Raw genomic sequence first — 23,379 nt, 5'->3', positions numbered from 1 at the left:
CATTGTTGAGGGGTATACTCCCCGCACCCGACCCCTCCCACTCCCGCGGGAGAAGAACCCTAAACCGTGGTCCTTCCCCACCCAGCCCTTGCGGTGGTTGCACCAAGTTTCAGTGCGTCCCTCAGCACGTACTGCCCCACCACCCCATCATGACTCATTTATTATTCCTCTCAAAATCTAGGACCAGAGGGCACAGGCTCTCTGTGAAGGACGTCCCTTAGGAACAGAGATGAGGCGGAATTCCTTTAGCCACGGGATGGTGAATCTGTAGAATTCATTGTCACAGATGGCTGTGGAGGCCAAGACATGGAGTATATTTAAAGTGGAGGCCAAGGCATTGGGTATATTTATAGCGAAGATTAATAAGTTCTTGTTTAGAAAGGGTACCAAAGATTATGGGGAGAAGGCAGGAGAATGGGGTTGACAGGGATAATAAATCAGCCATTAAGGAATAGTGGATCAGGCTCAGTGAGTCAAACGGCCTAATTCTGCTCCTCTGGCTTATGGTCTTATGGCTTTTATGATCAGACTTCCAGCTATCTTAAGTGTGTGGTTCATTCACAACAGATCTCCCATGTGTTAAAATTGTATGAATTGGTTAATTTGTGTTTGGTTGTAAATTTCCTGCTTCCCCCCACAGGGTGCATCTAAAATCAACCCCAAATACTTGTAACCAGGCAAAAGATTGGGTAGTTTTAGGCCATTTCTGGTTTAATATAATCCCAATTAAATGAGAGTTTGAAAACTCTTAAAAAATAAAACATAGTATTAAACTTTCTTGCCAGGGTACAGAATCGATTACTCATTCATAAGCAGCCATTTTCTGCATAATTTCTGCCACCATTTCTGGTTTCACAATTAATTTAAAAAATACAGAAGTTTAATAAAAATAAGAAATGTTTCACCTGCCCTATTTTCCAAATTAAGAATTAAGAGTTTCTTCACTGGTTTAGAGACACAGATTGCAAAAAAATGGAAAGTATGATCTCACTTAAGTATTTGTGAAACTTTTCTCGTAAATTATAGCTTAATTTACAACCTTTTTATCTGACAACCTTTCTCTTTATGTTTAAATAGCAATTTGCTACACAGTGTAAGATTTCTATGGACGACTATCTGTTTATAATTAAGACTGAATTACATCCTACACATCAGCAGTCGGTTGTAAAACAAAGATAATTTGACTAAATAACTTACGACTATGAAAATATACTTCTGATAGCTTTCCATCTGAGATAAAACAACTTCAAAGTATCGGTTTGTACTCTACTGCTGAAAATTGAGAAATCAAGTTAAAACCAGCAGTTATTAGAAGCATTCTAAGCAAAATTAAGATACAATATGTAATCCACAAATTGAAACACTTACCCAGAGGCATGAGAGAAAGGGTTGAAAAGACTGACTTGGCTGGAAAGGTCTCCGATACATGAGGGTTTCCGATCCCGCAAGCAATGATCTACTGACGACTACACTTTCTAGATATCCAACCGAAAATTATGCTGCTGCTGGTATCAATGGTTTTCATAAAGACTTGGAACTCATGAGACTAGCAAAGATGAAAAAGGAAGTGGCAGTATCTGTATGATGTAGCAAACACCAGTAATCATAAACTAGTTTCCATTCATTCCTGTAGAACATTCAATTTTCCAATAATGATCTTCATCTAGTGTTCCTTTAAAATGTGCTATCACAATACATGATTCAGAACTTCAGATTTCTGGCTTCTATCCTTGTTACTGTAAACCTGGGTATGAACAGTAAAGACATTACCACGTGCTCCATCACAGTCTGTGACTCATCTCAATTGCCCCCAATTACAGAACATAAAATGAAGGGGTGGTCTCCCTCCTTCGGTACATTTATGCTTACACCATGTACCATTCCAAACTCACACCAGAGCCTTCAAGTTGTAATTGGCTGAGAACATCTAACTACAGTACTGTCGAAAGACTCAAGCGTAGACTGCGTCATTGTCAGCGTTTTCCTCTCAACGTAGTACGGGGAGTTGCAGGCAGAAAAGGGAATTCCCCATCCGAAGGCTAAGACCAGCCCCCGGGTGCAGTATGTGGCAAAACGCATGCAGCTGTACTTTTAACTCAGTGTCTCCATCCATCACTTACAGGCAGCAGCCGAAATGTTTCCTACCTAACCTCAAACTGCAAGCCGCAATATTTATTAAGAATAGCCACACCTTCCACCTATTGCGTAGGCTGGTTTGTGTTACGAAGCAGAGTGGGGCAGAGTCTCGGTAGCCATCAGAGAGAAAAAACCAGCTTCTTTTCCAAGTTGACCAACAGCCACAGAAGATCATTTAGGATGGTCCATGGACGCCCTGCCCTTACTGAAGTCCAGAGTGCAAACACAGCAGTTGTGTTCATGACTCCACTATTGTGAACAAAGGGTTAACAATATTAACTTCATTTGTCACATGCACATCAAAACATACAGTAAAATGCGCCGCTTAATTCAACGAGGATGTGCTGCAGGCAGCCCTCCAAGATTCAGCCCTGCTGAATCGCTCCTGTTCAGAGGTTTACTTGTCTAATACTTTGAGTCAGTGTGTTGCTTCATGAAGGAAAGATTTTCTAGGCAAAAACTGGTATCTACTTCGAAGGGAGAGAGGGTTGTGATTGAAGCATTAGTGATACCAAGGAGTCTTAACAGGATGTTTCCTATTATGGGAGGATCTAGAACTAGGGGATCACTGCTTAAAAACAAGGGGTCACCCCTTTTTAGAAACTATACAACATGGGAGCAGAATTAGTCCATTTTAGACAGAAGTGAGGTGAAATTATCTTTTCAGGGTTTTGTGAGTCTTTGGAATTTTAAGAGTGTAAGACACGGCAGCAGAATCAGGCCATTCGGCCCATCAAGTCTGTTCATCATTCAATCAAGGCTGATTTAGTTTATCTCACAACCCCATTCTCCCGCCTCCTTCATCTTCAGTGGCAGCAGCAGAGCGTATGAATATCGTTTAAGGACAGAATTGGATTGGTAAGCAAGAGGGTAAAGGGGCAATAATGAAAAGGTGAGGTTACAATCAAAGCATCTGTGGTACAGCAATATTGAGGGGCTTCTATTCCGGTTTTGAATATTTATAGAGGTACAGCACAGTAACAGGCCCCTCCAGGCCAACGAGCCCAAACCGCCCAGTTCCATCCACGTGACCAATTAACCTACTGACCCGTATGTCTTTGGAATATGGGAGGAAATCAGAGCGCCTGAAGGAAACCCACAGAGTGACAGGGAGAAAGTACAAAACTTCTTACAGGCAGCAGCGGGAATTGAACCCACTGTAAAGCGTTACGTTCACCGCTGCACTAACGTGACACCCTTGTGCAGAGACATAATCCACCCTACAAACCCCCAATCTAATAACTGCGCTATTTCCTGCCCCTCAGGTAGTTGCCCAGCTCTGATACAGCAGGTAAACCCCTCTAACACCACTGACACCTGGCTTCAGCTGTCACTCAATTAACTAACGTACACCCAAAATGCTGCCGAATTTTGGCTTCTCTGGGATGCTGTTTCTCAGGCGTTCTGCTCCTCAGAGATTCTGTTTTGCTGAGTGGAATCTTCTCGGACATTCTGCACCTCCTTCTGTGGGATCACACACACAAACTGCTGGAAGAACTCAACAAGCCAGGCAGCAGGGGAGCAGACAGACGTGTCAGGCCAGGACCCTTCATCAGTGTCTGTTTGCTCAAGATTTAAAGCAGCTACAGAACTTCTTGTGCCCCAAATGCAGTTGTGTCCCAAGTAACAATGGGTTATTATAAACCTCTATCAGGTCTTGTTTCAGCCTCTGCCGCTCCAGAGAAAACAACAAAAATGTGTCCAACCACTCCTAATAGTTCATGTTAAAAGGCTTGAACAGGTTAGATATGGCAAAGTTATTTCCCATGGTAGGGGTGTCTAGGACAAGCGGGCATGACTTCAGGATTGAAGGACATCCATTTAGCACAGAGATGTGGAGAAATGGTAAATCTGTGGAATTTGTTGCCACAAGTGGCTGTGGAGGCCAAGTTTTTGGGTGTATTTAAGGCAGAGATAGATAGGTTCTTGATTAGCCAGAGCATCAAAGGGTATGGGGAGAAGGCATGGGAGTGGGGATGACTGGAATAATTGAATGCTGGAGCAGACTCGATGGGCTGAATGGCCTACTTCTGCTCCTACGTCTTCTGGTCTTAAACAGCCGTACCTTGGACATAAGGGATCCCAAGATGGTGAGGGAGAGGACTGGGGGATGTTTCCCCTTTGCTACTACTTTCCCCTCTGTTAAAATGATATATCTTATTCAGTAACATTTCCTGCCACAAAAACCTCTACTTTCTACGGAGGCCAAAGAGAGCTGGACTATACATATCAATACTCACGACATTCCACAGATGCGCAGTAGAGAGCTGCATCACGGCGCAGTACGGAAACTGCACTGCGGCAAACAGGAAGGATCTGCAACCGGCAATCAAAACTGCCCAACGCATCACTGGCACCAGCTCACCCGCCATCAAGGACACATATACAGAAAGTTTCCAGCAAGAACATGAAGGATCCCACTCACTCTGCTTGTAGACTGTTTTGTCCCACTCCCATCAGGGAGGAGGCTATGCAGTGTCCACACCAGGACCACCAGACTCAGGAAGTTACTCTCCTCAAGCAGTAAGGCTGATCGACACCTCATCCACTTACTCACCCCACCATCACTACTTTATCATGTCTTGTCAGAGTTGCTTTATGTACAGACACACCTGTACCAAACATCATTTTGTGTACTGTACATACAATAAAATTATAGTTCTCTAATGTATTTATATTATTGCATTCTTTAACTTATTGTGTCTTTTTGTGCTGCATCGGATCCGAAGTAACAATTATTTCATTCTCCTTTACACCTGCATACTGGAAATGACATTAAACAATGTGGAATCTTAGAGTCATAGAAAAGTACAGCACAGAAACAGGCCCTTTGGCCCATCTAGTCTGTGCCGAAACATTTAAACTGCCTCCTCCCATCGACCTGCACTGGGGCCATGGCCCTTCATACTTGGGTCTTGAATCTTGAAATTACCAAGGAGAACTTTCAGAGTTCACCTCGTTACCTCCATCGGGAAGGAGGTGCAGAAGCCTTGGGTCCCACACCACCAGGTTTAGGATTAGTTATTACACTATAACCATCAGGCTCCTGAACCAGAGCGAATAACTTCCTCGCCTCAACACTGAACTGATTCCACAACCTACAGACTCACTTTCGAGGACTCTACAGCTCATGTTCTCAATATTATTTATTTACTGTTTTTATTATTTCCACGATTTGTCTTCATTTCCCCATTGTCAGTTTTTGTTATTTATAGATTTTCACAACTTCTCCTATAAATGCCTGCAAGAAAATGAACCTCAGGATAGTAGATGGTACTTTGATATTAAACTTACTTTGAACTCTCAACCTCAAAGCAATTTTAAAGTGACGCTGTCATAATGCCTCAGATCAATGGCTCAGCCCAGCTGTGTACAATGTGCTGGGTAACTGTGATATCAAATGATTGGATCTTGAGATGAATTTGCTGCCTGTCAGAAGGAGCTGCAAGTTCTCCAACAAACTGTAGTGCCATAAATTTGCGGTTCATTCCCCACTTTATGTAGTGCCGGCTGGAGAAAGTCTTGCCCCGTGACCTGATACTGTATTACAAACTTCTCAGAATCTTATCAGCAAACGACAGACCAGCTGTGCAACCTATAACTTGATCTGACACTTTTTTCCCCAGATAGTCAAACTCATTTGGGCTGATGGGGGCCTTTTGTTCCTTGAATGATTATCTGTTATCCAGTTCTTTCAGGACACGGAGGACTGGAAGCCCGTGGAGTTCCATCTGCACAGTGTGTGGTGCTCTCAACAAATACTGTCGAGACGTCTTCGGCACGCAGCTGTGCACTGGAACGAGATTCAGGGAGGCCACTTATCTGGACAACACAGTCCCGCACAAAGAAGCTTGTAGAAATGTTAAACAACACACACAAAAGTGCTGGGGGATCTCAGTGGGTGAGGCAGTATCTATGGAAATGAATAAACAGTCGACGTTTTGGGCCGAGACCCTTCTTCAGGACCCAGAAGAAAGGAGGAAGATGCTTGAATTAAAAGGTGCGGGAGGGGAAGGAGGATAGCTGAAAGGTGAGAGGTGAAACCAGGTGAGTAGCAAAGCCCAGGGGCAAGAGGAAAAGGAGTCTGATAGTAGAGAAGAGTGGACCATAGGAGAAAGGGGAGGAGAGGACCCAGGGGGAGTGATAGGCAGGTGACAAGAGGTAAAAGGCCAAGGTAGGGAATAGAAGAAAGAGGGGAGGGTGGATTTGTTTACCAGAAAGAGAAATCGATACTCATGCCATCAGCTAGCTTTTTGTGGGACCGCAGTCTAGCAGATAGCGTTACGTTATTACAGTTCCAGTGGTCCGGGTTCACTTCTCAGAATCAGAATCATGTTTATTATCACTGGCACGTGTTGTGAAATTTGTTAATTCTGTGAGGAGGTTGTACGTTCTGCGCGTGACAGCGTGGGTGCTCTGGTTTGCACTCTCATTCCAAAGATGTACGGGTCAGTAGGTTAATTGGTCACGTGGATGGAACTGGGCGACTTGGGCTCATTGGCCTGGAGGGGCCTGTAACTGTGCTGTACCTCTATAAATATTCAAAACAGGAATAGAAGCCCCTCAAGATTGCTGTGCCACAGATGGTTTGATTGTAACCTCACCTTTTCATTATTATCCCTTTACTCCCTTGCTTATTAAGTACCAATCCAATTCTGCCCTTAAACGATATCCATACTGTCCATTGACAATGAAGGAGGCAGAAGAATGGGGTTGTGAGGTAAAATAAATCAGCCATGATTGAGTAGTGAGCAGACGCGATGGGCTGAATAGCCTAATTCTGCTCCCATGTCCTATGTTCTTAAAATTCCAGACTTGCAAAATTCTTCAAAAAATAATTTCATCTCACCTCTGTCTAAAATGGCCGATGGGCCAAGTGGCCTAATTCTGTTCCCATGTGGTATAGTTTCTAAAAATGGTTGACCCTCAAGTTCTAGATCATCCCACAGGAGGAAACAAGTTCTCCACATCCTGTTAAGACTCCTTGGTATCACTCATGCTTCAATCATGTCCCTCTCTCTCGTCTGAGTAGATACCATGTCTTGCCTAGAAAACCTCTTATCAGAAGGCAACGCACACACTCAAAGTATTGGACAAGAATATCTTCTCTGAACATGAGAGATTCAGCAGATACTGGAAATCCAGAGTAATACGCACTAAATGCTGGAGGAACAGCGACTATGGAAGTGAATAAACAGTCAATATTTCGAAGCGAGACCATTCATCAGGACTGGAACAGAAAGGGGAAGAAGGCAGAACAGGGAGGTGGAGGAGGGGAAGGAGAACAAGATAGCAAGTGATAGGTGAAGCCAGGTGAGGGGGATGAAGGGTGGATGAAGTGAGAAACTGGGAGGTGATAGGTGGGAAAGGTAAAGGGCTCAAGAAGGAGAAATCTGATAAGGCAGGAGAGTGGACCATGGGAGAAAGGATGGGCACCAGAGGGAGATGGTGGGCAGGTGAGAAGAGAGAGGTAAGAGGGGAACCAGAACAAGGATGAAAAAAGAGCTTAGGAGGCGGGAAAGAAATTATCAGAAGTTAGAGAAATTGTTCATGCTGTCAGATTGGAGGTCGCCCGGACAGAATATGAGGTCTCGCTCCCTTTCTTCGCTGAACGTCTTTCAATGCACTGGTATCCTGACATAAGTAAGGAGACCCAACATTGCACATGGTACACCAGGCAGTCCCAGCAGAGCCCTATATGCAAACTCGACCTTGACAGTGGTGAATCACCAATCCAGGAATACCTGTCCAGGGCCCAGGTCTGCAGTGGCAGAGTGCACAGTCTGTCTGTGTTCCATGAAACGCAGATTGGATGGTCAATATGACTGGCATTTCCTGCTTCAGGTCCCCACAATGGGAGCTTGCAAGGCAGGGCTGCAGCAGCAGAGCCGATCCACGTGCAGAATCCGCCTCATGTTGCAGCTGCCAGGTTCTAATGCAAAAGAGCTTCTTAAAGTGATGGACCTGACCCAAGCTGTTGCCTGGCCACAACGCACGACATAGCGGCCGCCATCACACCTAACACTGCTGTCCGTAAGAAATTTATCCATTCTCACCGTGGCTGTGTGGGTTTTCTCCAGGAGTTCTGGTTTCCTCCCACTTTGCAAAGATGTATGGGTTAGGGTTTGTAAGTTGCGGGCATGCCGTGTCTGCACTGGAAATATGGAGAAAATTCTAGCACATCCTTGGAAGGTGTTGGTCGCCAACGCAAAACAAGGCATTTCAATGTATGTTTCGATGTACGTGTGACAAACAAAACATATCTTTAATCTTTCAACAATAAATTCTTCCCTGATGAACCAGGACCTCTGAGTATTTCACAGGACAGAGTCTCGCCTCTCCTCCCCTTGGCTCTTGGCACCGGGTTGTCTACCAGACCTGACCCTGATAGCTCCCGGCTACCATCTCACACGGTGTGATCTCTTTTCCACCTTTCTCACAAAAATATCTCCCTAAGTTCTGAAGCACCTTAGGATATCCTGAAACTGTGGGAGTCACAACAGAAACACAAGTCTTTCCACTGTGCTGATTTGTGAGGATGTTGCCAGGACCGGCAGGACTGAGTTATGGAGAGAGATTGAGCAGGGTGGAACTTAGTCCCTGCAGTGTAGGAGACGGAAAGGTGATCTTAGAGAGGTGCATAACATCACAAGGGGCACAGGTAAGATGAATGCACATAGTCTTTTTCCCAGACTTGGGGAATCAGGAAGTAGAGCCACAGGCCTAGGATAACAGGGAAAGGTTTAATACAAACCTGACGGGCAATCTTTTCAGATGGAAGGCGGTTTGCACATGGAATAGTTGTTAGAAGAACAGCAGGTACCATACTGGGCTCAAGACTTTGGTACCCTAGATTTTTTTATATGGTTTCAGATGGTAAGGCCTCCACAGAGCCCTGATCTCCACATCATCAAGGCTGTTTGGGATTACCCGCAGTGACAGAAGCAAGTGAGACAGCCAAAGTCTGCAGAAAAACTGTGGCAAGTTCTCCAAATTTCCTTATAAAGCTGCATGACAGTGTACCTAAGAGGACTGATGTAGTTTTAAATGAAAGGGTGGTCACACCAAATATTGATTTGACTTAGTTTTTTTTACCGTTTACTGCTCTTTATAGTAATTTTTTTGATATTTAGAAATTTTCATTTCATAATTTTTGAAAATATCATTGCTTTACAGAATTTTTTTACATGTGCCTAAGACTTCTTAAATTTAAAAAAAAATATTTTATTGAGACACAGCACAGAATAGGATCTTCCAGCCCTTCGAGCCACACCTCCCAGCAATTCCCCTATTTAATCCTAGCCTAATCACAGGACAGTTTACAATGAACAATTAACCTTTCAACCAGTACTTTTTTGAACCATGGGAGGAAACTGGAGGATGCGGAGGAAACCGATGCAGTCACAGGGAGAACATACAAATTCCTTACGGACAGCAGTGGGAATAGCACTGTATATTAACAACATTTAAAAGGCTCTTACTCAGGTACATGAATAGGAAGGGTTTAGAGAGATATGGGCAAATGCGAGCAAACGGGGCTAGCTGATATGGGAAGCTTGTTTGGAATGGACGAGTTGGACCAAAGGGCTTGTTTCTGTCTTGTATGGCTCTACGACTCTGCAGCTGAATTGCATAATACGCACCTGCCTCTGAGCAGCAGACAACTGAAATAGTTCCTCTGCAATTCCCACGTTTGGTTGCAATACCAAATTTCACCCTGTTGCACTTTCATAAATGCTCAAATTTCTTTAACTCTGCTTCCTCGCATGAAACAGTATCCGAATCACAGAGAGATGCAACATAAAAACTGGCCCTTCGGCCCTCCAAGACTGTTTATGTGCAATCTTTGTTTGCGTGTAGTTTTTCATTGATTCTATTATATTTCTTTGTTCTACTGCAAATGCCTGCAAGAAAATGAATCTCAGGGTAGTAAGTAAATTTACTTTGAACTTTACTTTGAAGTCTGTGTTGACCACCATGCATGCACTTTTCCACTAATTTTACTTTAGTCTGTTTTACTCTCCCATCAGCCCATCCCCCTCCAGATCCCACTGTTAGGGCATATTCTGGATTAGGGTATAGTCTGGATTAGCATATATAGCAAGTATTAATTACACCCGCAACCAATCTTTACACATGAACATGGATTGTAGTCTGAAGTTAAAATGCAGCCCTGAACAACAGTATCCCTGGAGCTGTGGACTGGAGTTGATTGCAAACCAGGCAATGCTGATTAACATTCACTTTGGGTGTCTGGAGTGTGGATGTGAAGACAGAGGTGAGTAAAAACTACATGTAATTCAAAGGAAGCATTGTAGATGCATTATAACTCTAGAATTGACCTGCTGTTACCTTTGATCTTTAGCATATAAAAATGTCAAGTAATATTAGGTCGTGAGGCCTCTTCCTCCAAGAGTGCCTCAATATGATGCTTACTTCTCGTTTTTGTTGAATAAGACATAGTCACAGTCATAGTCACACTTTATCGATCCCGGGGGAAATTGGTTTTCATTACAGTTGCACCATAAATAATTAAATAGTAATAAAACCATAAATAGTTAAATAGTAATATGTAAATTATGCCAGGAAATAAGTCCAGGACCAGCCTATTGGCTCCGGGTGTCTGACCCTCCAAGGGAGGAGTTGTAAAGTTTGATGGCCACAGGCAGGAATGACTTCCTATGACGCTCTGTGCTGCATCTCGGTGGAATGAGTCTCTGGCTGAATGCACTCCTGTGCCCAACCAGTACATTATGTAGTGGATGGGAGACATTGTCAAAGATGGGATGCAACTTGGACAGCATCCTCTTTTCAGACAGCACCGTCAGCACTAGCTTCAGTGTCTCTCTGGTGACTTTGTTCATTACAACACTCCCACCCACCTTTGCACCAGGGGCAATCTGGACGAGCCAGTTACATTTACCAACCCACTTTGGAAGCTGGGAGGAAATGAACTCTGGACACTGGAGCTGTGAGACAACAGCTCTACTAACTAAACCATCAACACTAGCGATTCTGTAGATGCTGCAAATCCAGAGGAACACACACAAAATGCATAAAATATGTGATGAGGCATAGCTCAAATGCCATCTATAAACTTGCCGATGACACAACTATTGCTGCAGAATTTCAGATGGTGACGAGAGGGCGCACGTGAGCGAAATATATCAGCTAGATGAGCAGCAACAATCTTGCACTCAACACCAACAAGACCAAAGAACTGATTGAGAATCTCAGAAAGGTTAAGATGAGGGAACACACACCAGTCCTCATAGTTCTCAGAAGAGGAAAGAGGGAGCAATTTCAAGTACTTGGGTGTCAATATCTCTGATGATCTAACCTGGATCCAACATATCAATGCAGCTACAAAGAAGGTAAAACAGTGGCTATATTTTATGGGGAGTTTGAAGAGATTTTGTATGTCACCAGACACTCATAAATTTTTCTAGATGTACCATGGAGGGCATTCTAACTGGCTGCATCACCATCTTGTATGGGGGTTGTGGGGGGCTACTGCACAGGATCAAAATGAGAGGCAGAAATTTGTAATCTTGGTCGGCTCCATCATAGCCACTAGCCTCCCCAGCATCCAGAACATCTTGCCTCAAAAAAAGTGGTGTCCATCATTACCCATCACCCAGGTCGTGCCTTGATCTTATTTCTACCATCAGGAAAGAGGTACAGAAGCCTGAAGGCACACATTATATGATTCAGGAACGGCTTCTTCCCTTCTGTCATCCAATTTCTGAATGGACATTGAACCGAAGAGCACTACCTCATTACTTATTTTATTTTTGATTTTGCACTACTGATTTAATTTAACTACTTAAATATATATATACTTACTATAATTCACATTTTTATATTACGCATTGCATTGTACTGCTGATGCAAAGATAACAAATTTCATGACACCTGCCAGTGGTATTAAACCTAGATTAGATTATGAAGACACGCAGTCCTCTTTTATTGTCATTTAGTGATGCATGCATTAAGAAATGATACGATATTTCCTCCGGTGTGATATCACAAAACACAGGATAGACCAAGACTGAAAAAACTGACAAAACCACATAACTATAACATATAGTTACAACAGTGCAACAATGCCATAACTTGATGAAGAAGTCCATGAGCACAGTAAAAAGTTCAAAGTCTCTCAAATGTCCCACATCTCACGCAGAAAGGAGGAAGAAAAACTCTCCCTGCCATGCCGACCACAGTCCGACTCTGAGTCATCCGAAAACTTCGAGCATCCGATCAGCTCTCCGACACCGAGTACTGAGCGCCATCTCTGTCCGAACGATTTGACCTCTATCTCAGTCGCCAACAGCAGGCAAAGCCGAGGATTTTGAGGCCTTCCCTCCGGAAGATTCCCAACTGCGCAGTAACAACAGCAGCGAACTGGCGTTTCAGAGATTTCTCCAGATGTTCCTCTGTGCTTTCACATCGGTCTCCATCAAATCAGAATTGTCCACGGCCCCTATTTAACGGATACGATATCATTTTTCACTGGAGGGCTGCGCACCTAATCTTTATTCTGATGCTGGAGGAACTCAGAATCTATGGAGAGGAATAAAGAGTCAACATTTTGGACCAAGACCCTTCTTCAGATCTGAAATGTTGACTGTTAATTCCTTTCCGTAGATGATGCCTTTCTTGCCGAATTCCTCCAGCATTTTGTGTGTGCCATTCACTAAACCAATGTGCTGCCCGAGCAGTAGCCCAACGACATGTAACAAAATCAAATATTGTTTGAAAACTTAAAGAAAATTATAAAAGAAAACAAAAAGGACTTTATAATTTCAATCTAAATGCTGCCTTTTCTTGTTCCATCTGCTTGAGGGAACAGAAGGTCACCAAATCATAAAAGTGAATCATTGAGACAAAGTGGCCATTGTTCCAAGAACGATTCTAAATTGACCTTTAACCACGTGATGCAAGGGCCAAGTGCAGAAAGGTGGGCTTGCTTTCGAGCACTGGGTGAGTACAAGGGTCTGAGAATACTTTGGTGCTGAAAATATTTGCAGAACGGCTGATCCTTGTACTTCTGCCCGAGAGCAGACAGCACTCGGGGCGCGATGCTGGTCCACGGCAATGGACACCGTGGAGTCAGGGACCTCGGAGCTGGTGCAGGATCCGCTTACGTACAGCTCGTGGGTACAAATGAGCTTTTGGAAGGCTGGCAGGATGGATTCGCCGGCCGCTGTGGGGCTGAGGGCACCTTCTACTGGGTGGGAGCTCGGTTTGCGGCTGTAGCCCCACCCTGCCAACTGCCCAGGTTAGGAGCAGTTCAGAGGAGGGAAACCGTGCAAACTGGGATGGACATGTAACTGTACAATAAACCTCAAGTCGCTTTGCTGCCAGGCCTGCCCAAGGTGGTCATCCACGTGTCCAGGCAGTGGGCAGTCCAGGGTGCTGCCAATCTTCCAGGTTTATACCTGTGCCCATAAAGAAGGAGCATGTGGCATCCACGGTTACACTGGGACCTTCCAGGATCACCAGGCACTGAAGGGGCTCGAGTATGTCCTGGATTGAGGTGACCAGGTGGTAACTTAAAGCTGCTGACTCTAAATTATGAGCCTTGGGTCCCACACCACCAGGAACAGTTATTGACCATCAAGCTCCTGAACCAGCATGAGCAACTTCAGCCTCGACACTGAACTGATTCCACAACCAGTGGGCTCACTTTCATGGACTCCACAACTCATGTCCTCAGTTTTATTTACTTATTATTATTGGTATTTGCACAGTCTGTCTTCTTTAGCACATTGGTTGTTTGTCAGTTTTTTGTCTTTTTTTTAATGTTTCTACTGTATTTCTTTGTTCTGCAATAAATGTCTGCAAGAAAATAAATCTTGGGGTAGTATCTGGTGGCCTATGCATTGATAATAAATTTACTTTGCACTTTGAGCTTCAGTGGAATATTGAAGTGTTGTGACCATTTGATGCTGTAATCATTGAGTCATCCTCCTTTGATAGGAACTGCATAAAACTGATGATCTACTCTAAGTTGTATATGAAACATGACTTTGCCTCTGTGATCATCTACCATGAAAAGAGCTTATAAAGTAGAAAGTGAAGCACTCAGGTCACATTGAGATGTCTGTGTCAGTGGGGTGGGGATGGGGGGAGGGGGGGTTGGTGAGGAGAGAATCTGTCACAGTTCGTCTCCAAGAGATTGCAGAAGCAGGAATGTGAACTGACACACAAAATAGCCAGAGAACTCAGCAGGTCAGGCAGCATCTGCGGCAGGAAAAGGACAGCCAACTTTTCAGGTTGAGACCCTTCACCTGGCCTGGAAAGAAAGATTCCTTCCACCTTTTTACACTGGCTTCCTGTTCTTTTTCTTTCCAGACCAAATATGTTTGCTTATTTATTTGTTAAGATGAAGCACAGAATAAGCCTTTTGAGCCACGGTGCCCCAACAACACCCCCCCAATTCAACCCAAGAGCAATTTACAACGACCAATTAACCTACTAACCAGTATGTCTTTGGACTGTGGGAGGAAACCGGAGCACCCGGAGAAAATCCACACATTCCATGGAGAGGAGGTGTTGATGACCTCGGAACTGAACTCTGAACTCCGACGCCCCAAGCTGTAATTGCGTCGTGTTAACCCCTACACTACCGGGGCACGGCAGAGGGTTTCTACCTGAACCGTCAGCTGTCCATTTTCCTCCGGAGGTCTGCCTGGCCCACTGAGGTCATCGTCAGGACCCCGGGAAAGTAGGGAGGTCACCTCCAAGGATGGGAATTTTGAGGCCACCCTGGCTGCCGGATTCACTCTTGGCTGCCGAGATCTGACCAAGCCCTTTCAGTGGGGTAGGAGTCAATCAAACACTGGGAGCACGGTGTAGTAGCTTAATAGTCAGTGCAACGCTGCTGCAGCGATTAGAATTCAATTCCCTCCACTGTCTGTAAGGAGTTTGTAAACTCTTTCCTCCAGGTGCTCCTGTTTCCTCCCACATTCCAAAGACATACGGGTTAGAGTTAGTAATCTGTGGGCTTGCTATGTTGATGCCAGAGGCATGGCATTACTCTCCCGCTGCCCCCAACCATGTTAGTTGTTGATGCAAACGATGCAATTCATAGTACGCTTCCATGTACATATGACAAATAAAGCTAATCTTTATCTTTAAATATTACAATTAATCCTGCTTCTACCATTTCCACCGGGAGCTCACTCACACTTGCAACCCCCTCAGATTTCCCCGTAAATATTTCATCCTAAAATATGGCTTCTCATTTCAGTCTCATCCAACATGAAGGGAAAAAGCCCCTCATTCCTCAGATCTGGTCCACTGAACATCTTCCCACACAGCTCGCCCACCACCTCTGGGGCCTGGGTTCACTGAACCTCCCGTGGCTGTGGCCTTAGATCTGATGATGATGCCTTTGGCCAAATGACACACAGTGCTGTAATCAGCCACATCAGTCTGTTACCCTGTAAAGCTCAAGAATTCCTGGCACTAAATAAAAATCCATTAAACTGCAGTTGCTGGAAGTCTGAGATAGAAATCAGAAAATGCAGGAAACACTCAGCCAATCAGGCAGCATCTGCTGAGAGAGAAACAGTCATGTCTAAGACCCTGTGTCAGAACTGAGAAACAAAGGAGAAGTTGTCTTATAATAAATCGTTGAGCAGGTTGGATTATGAAGGAATGAGAATTTATCGCACTGAAGCATATAAGATTCCAGGGGTGTTATTCAGGTTAGACACTGAGAGGATTTTTTTTGTGGGGTCAGTACTAGTGGACATAGTTGGGGAGGAGGAATCTTATTGAAACCTACCGGATATAGAGGGGGGCATGCAAAAGGTATTTTCAGTGGGAGAGCTTAGGACCAGAGGCCTCAAAGTAGAAAAACGGAGAGAAGGAGGAATTTCTTTAGCCTGGGGTGGTCAATCCATGAAATTCATTGCCACAGACAATGAAGGGCAAGTCAGTGGGTGTATTTAAAGCAGAGGCTGGTAAGTATTTGGTGAGGAATGCTGACAAAGTTTATGGGGAGAAGGCAGGAGAATGGGGTTGAGAGGGATAATGACTGAATGGCATTGCAAACTATTTATTTATTTAGTGGTATAGAGCATGGTAGGCCCTCCCAGACCTTTGAGCCACACTGCGCAACCCCTGATAAACACAATTAACCCTAACCTAATCACAGGACAATTTACAATGGCCAATTAAATTACCTGGTGCACCTTGGGATTATAGGAGGAAGCTGGCACGCCCAGGGAAAACCCCACACATTCCACAGGGAGGACATACTGACGGGCACTGGAAATGAACTCTGATCTCTGGAACACACCGAGCTGTAATAGCGTCGTGCTAACCATTACGGTACTGTGGTACCTATGTATAACAATGTCGTGAGATTGAGAATGGCTAATCCTTTTGACAACCTATTCCTCCACACTTACCCTGCCGCTGAAAACCAACTCGGCAAAGGGTGCCAGGCTTGGAACATCAACTCTGCTTCTCCCTTCACAGGTGCCGCCTGACCTGCCAAGTGTTCCCCGCACTTCACTCCTGCCATGAACGTGCAGCCCGGTCAGGCAGCTTTCATGCCTTCCAATGCACACCAAGTAAAGCAGTCTACAGTCCTGCGTGGGCTGCACTGTACACAGGAACCGAGATCGTCTGTCACCGAGCCGCAGAACAGTTGGGGCTGCGTTAACCCTCTGATGGCACCACAGCTCACTGCCAAATGCCCTTCCTATAACACCTCAGTAATACTGCCCATTGCCACCTGCAGAAGAGCAGCTCCCAGAGCAGTACAAAAGAAACACAAAATACTCTGCAGATGCTGGGGTCAAAGCAACATGCACAACACGCTGGAGGAACTCAGCAGGTCGGGCAGCATCCGTGGAAATGATCAGTCAACGTTTCGGGCCAGAACCCTCCGTCAGGACTGAAGAGGGAAGGGGCAGGGGCCCTATGAAGAAGGTGGGGGGAGGGTGGGGTTTCCTCCGGTTGGTGTTTCTGGACAATAGACCTCACCAGTCACCCACCACCACTACCCTCCTCCAGTTGGCCTGGATGTCCAATCCTTATACACTTCCATTCCCCATCAAGAAGGCCTCAAAGCCCTCTGCTACGTTCTGGACAACAGACCTCACCAGTTCCCCACCACCACCACCCTCCTCCGATTGGCCCCCACCCTCCCCTCTTCTTTATAGGGCCTCTGCCCCTTCCCTCATCAGCCCAGATGAAGGGTTCTGACCCGAAACGTTGACTGATCATTTCCACGGATGCTGCCTGACCTGCTGAGTTCCTCCAGCACGTTGTGAGTGTTGCAGTACAAAAGAATTTTGACTTGTAGATCTTTAGGGCTGTGGCATCCTTTGTGAGGACCAGATGCTAGAGTACTCTGTGCAGCTCTGAGCTAAACCGAGAGAAGATTAAAACATTTAAAAGTCAGTCGGGTGGGTACATGGACAGGAAAGGTTTAGAAATGGGGTTCCCAATCTGGGGTCCATGGGCCCCTTTCTTAAAGGTATTGGTCCATGGCATGAGAACAGCTGGGGACTCCTGATTTAGAGCGACACAGGTTAAACACAAAGGAAAGGAGGCACTCAGCAGGTCAGGCAGCATCTATGGAGAGGAATTAAACAGTCGATGTTTTGGGCTGAGACCCTTCATGTGGACACAGCCACCTCAAAGTACCATCGGTACCTCTCTCCATAGATGCTGCCTGACCAGTTGAGGATTCGAGCTGTATTCGTTTTGAGTTGCTACATAATCTGTAGGTGTGCCTGTTCCCTGCCTCTGGGGAGCTTACTCACTTTTATAGCCTGTATTTTGAATCTGGGGAAGTTTTTGGCAGAAAAGGAACAGTATCAGTGATGGTGGGTGACAGAGCCAGATCTCCCCTGGGGCAAATGTGATTCATCTGCTACCATTGCCTGTTTGTTCTGAGTTTCCAATCTAGTTCAGCAGCCTGAGTGACCTGCTGTCCACAGGCAAGCATTATACTTGGTCTGATATCAGGTCAGCTATCAGGAATGTCAGTGTGTGTGTATATATATATATCTTTCTTTCTTTCTCTCTCTCTCCCTCCCTCAGTCTTTCTCACTCCACTCTTTAAGAAGGCAGCAAAGCAGAAGATAGCAGTTAGCTTGACTTCAGTGGTTGGCAAGTGTTGGAGATGTTGGGGTTTCAGTGTACTGGATAAAATAGGCCAAAGTCACCGTGGTTTCCTTTAGGAGAAATCCTGCCTGACAAATCTGTTGAATTCTTTGGGAAAATAACAGGCAGGATTGACAAAAGAGAATCAATGGATGTTGTTTACTTGGAATTTCAGAAGGCCTTTGACAAGGTGCCACACATGAGGCTGTTTAACAAGACACGGATAGAGACTGGCTGATTGGCGGGAGACAAAGAGTAGGAATAAAGGGGAACTTTTCTGGTTGGCTGCCAATGTACCGCAGGGGTCAGTGTTTGGGACCGCTTCCCTTCACGTTACATGTCAATGATTTGGATGAAGGATGAAGCTTTGTGGCCAAGTGTGCAGATGACATGAAGGTAGGTGGAGGGGCAGGTAGCATAGCAGGGAGTCTGCAGAAAGGCTTGGACAGATTGGGAGAAAGGGCAAAGTGGCAGGTGGAATATAGAGTAGGGAAGTGTATGGTTATGCACTTCGGTTGAAGAAATAAATAGGGAGAAAATTCAAAAATCAGCCATGCGAAGGGATTTCGGATTCCCTGAAGGTTAACTTGCAGATTGAACGGGTGGTAAGGAACGCAAATGCAATGTTAGCACACATTTTGAGATGATTAGAATAGAAAAGCAAGGATGTAAATGCTGAGGCTTTATAAAGCATTGGTCGGGCTGTACTTGGAGTATTGTGAGCAGTTTTGAGCCCCTTGTCTGAGAAAAGTCGTGCTGCCATTGGAGACGGTCCAGAAGAGGTTCACGAGAATGATTTCAGGAACAATCGGTCGGAGGAGAAGATGGCAGCACACCACGCATGCGCAGCTCTCCGGTGAAAAATGATGTCATATTTGTTAAATAGGGGCCGTGGACAATTCTGATTTGATGGAGAATGGACATAAAAGCACAGACAAACATCTGGAGAAATTTCTGAAACGCCCGTTCGCTGCTGTCATTACTGTGTGGTCGGGAATCTTTCGGAGGGTAGGCCTCAAAATCCCCGGCCTTGCCTGCTTTTGGCAACCGAGAAGGAGGTCGAATCTTTCAGCAGAGATGGCGCTCAGTACTTGGTGTCGGAGAGCTGATCAGAGCTCGAAGTTTTCGGATGACTCAGAGTCGGATTGTGGTCGGCATGGCAGGGAGAGTTTTTCTTCCCTCTCCCGTCTGCGTGAGATGTGGGACATTTGAGAAACTTTGAACTTTACTGTGCTCGCGGACTTTCTTCATCAAGTTATGGTATTGTTGCACTGTCGTAACTATATGTATAATTATGTGGTTTTGTCAGTTTTTTCAGTCTTGGTTTGTCCTGTGTTTTGTGATATCACACCGGAGGAAATAATGTATCATTTCTTAATGCATGCATTACTAAATGACAATAAAAGGGGACTACGTGTCTTCATAATCTAAAAAAGGGTTATAATATAAGGAGCATTTGATGGGTCTGGTTCTGTACTCGCTGGAGTTTAGAATGAGGGAGAACCTCACTGAAGCCTATCAAATAATGTGTGTGTGTGTGTGCAGGGTGGATGTTTCCTATAGTGAGTGAGTCTAGGACCAGAGGGCTCAGCTTCAAAAGAGGGACATCCATTTAGAACAGAGATGAGGAGGAATTTCTTTGCCACAGGGTAGTGATTTGTGGAAGTCACTGAGTATATTTAAAGAAGGTTCTTGATTAGTGTCAAAGGTTATGGGGAGAAGGCAGGAGAATGGGGTCGAGAAGGATTATAAATCAGCCATGATGGAGAACGGAGAGAACATGATGGGCTGAATAGTCCAATTCTGCTCCTATATCTTACAGACCCTCTCATACTTTTGCAATTTCTCTTGCACTCTGTCACATACTCTTCTACACGATCACTTTCTCTCTCTGTCTCTCTTACTCACTCATTTTCTCTCTCTCTCTCTCTCTGATGAAAATGTCCTGGTGAAGGGAAACCAATTTCCCCCGGGATCAATAAGGTATGACTATGACTATGACTAAAGCCGTCCTCAGGAAGGAAAGGGCTGGTCAACTTTCAGAAGGCAACTGGCCCTTCCGAAAGCCCCTGCCCTGAAGCCCATATCCTGAGAAGCCTCCAGTCCCTCACGTCTTCTGTCTCCCCCACCCAAGTGCCCCCTTCCTGAGATTCACAGCCTGAAACACCCTGCTCCATAGATCAATGTTCTGTATTCCCAATGCTCAGCCTCACGACCTGGACAGCCCTATTTCCCCTCCCTTCCTCAGCTCTCTGTTCTGCGATTCCAGTCCCGACCTCCTGTCCTGAAACCCTGATCCCAATCTCTTGTCCAGGGGAGATTTGATAGAGGTGTTCAAAATCTTGAGGGGTATAGATAGGGTAAATTCAAACAGGCTTCTTCCTAGATGTCATAGATTAAGGGTGAAAGGTGAAGTATTTAATGGGAACCTGAGCGGGAACTTCTTCACTCAGAGTGGGGTGAGAGCGTGGAACGAGCTGCTAGCGGATACTGGTTCGATTGCAACATTAAAGAGAAGTTTGGATAGGTATATGGAGGGATATGGCACGGGTGCAGGTGGATGAGACCAAGCAGAATAACAGTTCGGCACGGACAGGAAGGACCAAGGTGCCGATTCTGTGCTGTAGTGCTCTGTGACACTAACAGCCCCCTCCCACCCCAGCCTTGTGACTCTCCTTCCTACTCTCTCACTCTGTACCAGGAGAGGTCTCCGGATCCAGGGCATCCTGGCAGCCTTCGGCAAGTGCAGCGTCCAGGATAAAGGGTACGGATGGTGAAACCGACCTGGACCGACCACTGGGTGTACCGCTCCCATCAGCGCTGCTTCGCTGTAGGGGAGGCGCTCAATCCCTCCCCACGGGCAAAGCCCTCTCCGCCACTGAGCACATCTACAAGGAGCGCTGCCACAAGAAAGCAGCATCCAACGTCACGGACCCCCACCGTCCAGGCCCGAGGGAAGCAGGACAGGGGGAAACAGCACAAGGGGAGACCAGGACTGAGGTGTGGGGGGAGTGGACAAGGGAATACAGAACAGGAGGGGATAGTTCAAACAACACACATCAAAGTTGCTGGTGAACGCAGCAGGCCAGGCAGCATCTCTAGGAAGAGGTATAGTCGACGTTTCGGGCCGAGACCCTTCGTCAGGACTAACTGAAAGAAGAGATAGTAAGAGATTTGAAAGTGGGAGGGGGAGGGGGAGGGGGAGATCCAAAATGATAGGAGAAGACAGGAGGGGGAGGGATGGAGCCAAGAGCTGGACAGGTGATTGGCAAGAGGGATATGAGAGGATCATGGTACAGGAGGTCCGGGGAGAAAGACAAGGAGGGGGGGAAACCCAGAGGATGGGCAAGGGGTATAGTGAAAGGGACAGAGGGAGAAAAAGGAGAGAGAGAGAAAGAATGTGTGTGTATATAAATAAATAACGGATGGGGTACGAGGGGGAGGTGGGGCATTAGCGGAAGTTAGAGAAGTCAATGTTCATGCCATCAGGTTGGAGGCTACCCAGACGGAATATAAGGTGTTGTTCCTCCAACCTGAGTGTAGCTTTATCTTTACGGTAGTGGAGGCCATGGATAGACATATCAGAATGGGAATGGGATGTGGAATTAAAACATGTGCCAGTGGGAGATCCTGCTTTCTCTGGCAGACACAGCGTAGTACTATAACCCTTGCCCGTCCTCTGGGTTTCTCCCCCCCTCCCCCTTTTCCTTCTCCCTGGGCCTCCTGCCCCATGATCCTCTCATATCCCTTTTGCCTATCACCTGTCCAGCTCTTGGCTCCATCCCTCCCCCTCCTGTCTTCTCCTATCATTTTGGATCTCCCCCTCCCCCTCCCACTGTCAAATCTCTTACTAGCTCTTCCTTCAGTTAGTCCTGACGAAGGGTCTCGGCCTGAAACATCGACTGTACCTCTTCCTAGAGATGCTGCCTGGCCTGCTGCGTTCACCAGCAACTTTGATGTGTGTTGCTTGAATCTCCAGCATCCGCAGAATTCCTCGTGTTTGCAGGGATAGTTCAAAGTAAGTTCATTATCATAGTACGTAAACGTCACCATTACTAACTAGACTGACATTTATTTTCTTGCAGGCATCCACATTAGAGCAGAGAATTAGAATAGAATCAATGAAAAATGAAACACAAAGACTGACAAACAGACAGTGTTCAAAAGAAGTCAAACTGTGTAAATAAAAATGAATAAACAAACAGTAGGACAAGGAGTTCAGGACAGAGGAGCTATCGTGGTGCCTGTGAGACGTGCACGGTGCACATTGTGGATCAGCATCCTGCTGTGCGATGAAACTCAATAAACTATATGATGTATGTGTTCCCTCCGAGGTGATTCAGTGCAAATGCCTGGAAGGGAGCAGCGCTGGAACAGAAATAAACCTCTTTTATTTTCCCTCTTTATCTCAGCCTGACCCACCTTGTGACAGGGCTGACTGATGACGAACTCTACAAAATGTCTTTGAACGTAAACAGCTGAACTTTTCATCGCTGGTCTGCCGGGAGAATATTGAGTGGAACAAAGGTATTACAGCAGTCTCAGTCTTCCGGCATTGAATTCTGAACAGCTTGCAGTGGTGGGGGAGGATGAGGTGAGCGTGTGACACACCGTAACGTCAGCTGAGTGTACTGATCCTGAATTCACTGACTGGATACAATGACACAGTCCCCAGAGGATGGCATCACGCCACATGCATGATGTCATAATGACCGAACCTACACTCAGTGGCCACTTCATTAGGGACACGTGTACGTCTGCTCGTTAATGCAAATATCTCGTCAGCCAATCATGTGGCAGCAACTCAGTGCATAAAAGCATGCAGACATGGTCAGTTGCTGTTCAGACCAGAATGGGGAACAAGTGTGATCTAAGTGACTTTGTGGAATGATTATTGGTGCAAGACGAGGTGGTTTGAGTTTCTCCAAAACTGCTGATCTCCTGGGATTTTCACGCACGACGGTCTCTAGATTTTACAGAGAATGATGCAAGAAACAAAAAACATCCAGTGGGTGGCAGTTCTGCAGGCAAAATTGCCTTGTTGGTGAGAGAGGTCAGAGGAGAATGGTCCAAGCTGACAGGAAGGTGACAGTAACTTAAATAGCCACGCAT

At 45.7% G+C, this 23,379-nt stretch overlaps 1 protein-coding gene across 3 annotated transcripts in view; it reads right to left on the bottom strand.

Annotated features, from left to right (window-relative positions):
* The window catches only part of tet3 (tet methylcytosine dioxygenase 3), a 336,470-nt gene that overhangs the window by 187,203 nt on the left and 125,888 nt on the right, over positions 1 to 23,379 (bottom strand). The window contains exon 1 of one of the 3 annotated variants that reach the window (XM_063057054.1): positions 1,369 to 2,084. The exons of the other annotated variants lie outside the window; for them this stretch is intronic. Coding sequence (XP_062913124.1) covers positions 1,369 to 1,428 — 60 coding nt within the window. The 5' untranslated portion in view covers positions 1,429 to 2,084. Of the gene's footprint in view, positions 1 to 1,368; positions 2,085 to 23,379 lie in introns of those variants that run through there. 3 annotated transcript variants of the gene reach the window in all.

The sequence above is a fragment of the Mobula hypostoma genome, chromosome 8 (assembly GCF_963921235.1).
Source record: "Mobula hypostoma chromosome 8, sMobHyp1.1, whole genome shotgun sequence".
NCBI classification, from domain to species: domain Eukaryota; kingdom Metazoa; phylum Chordata; class Chondrichthyes; order Myliobatiformes; family Myliobatidae; genus Mobula; species Mobula hypostoma.
The sequence above is the reverse complement of the archived record's forward strand: the minus strand, read 5'-3'. Positions and strand labels throughout refer to the sequence as shown.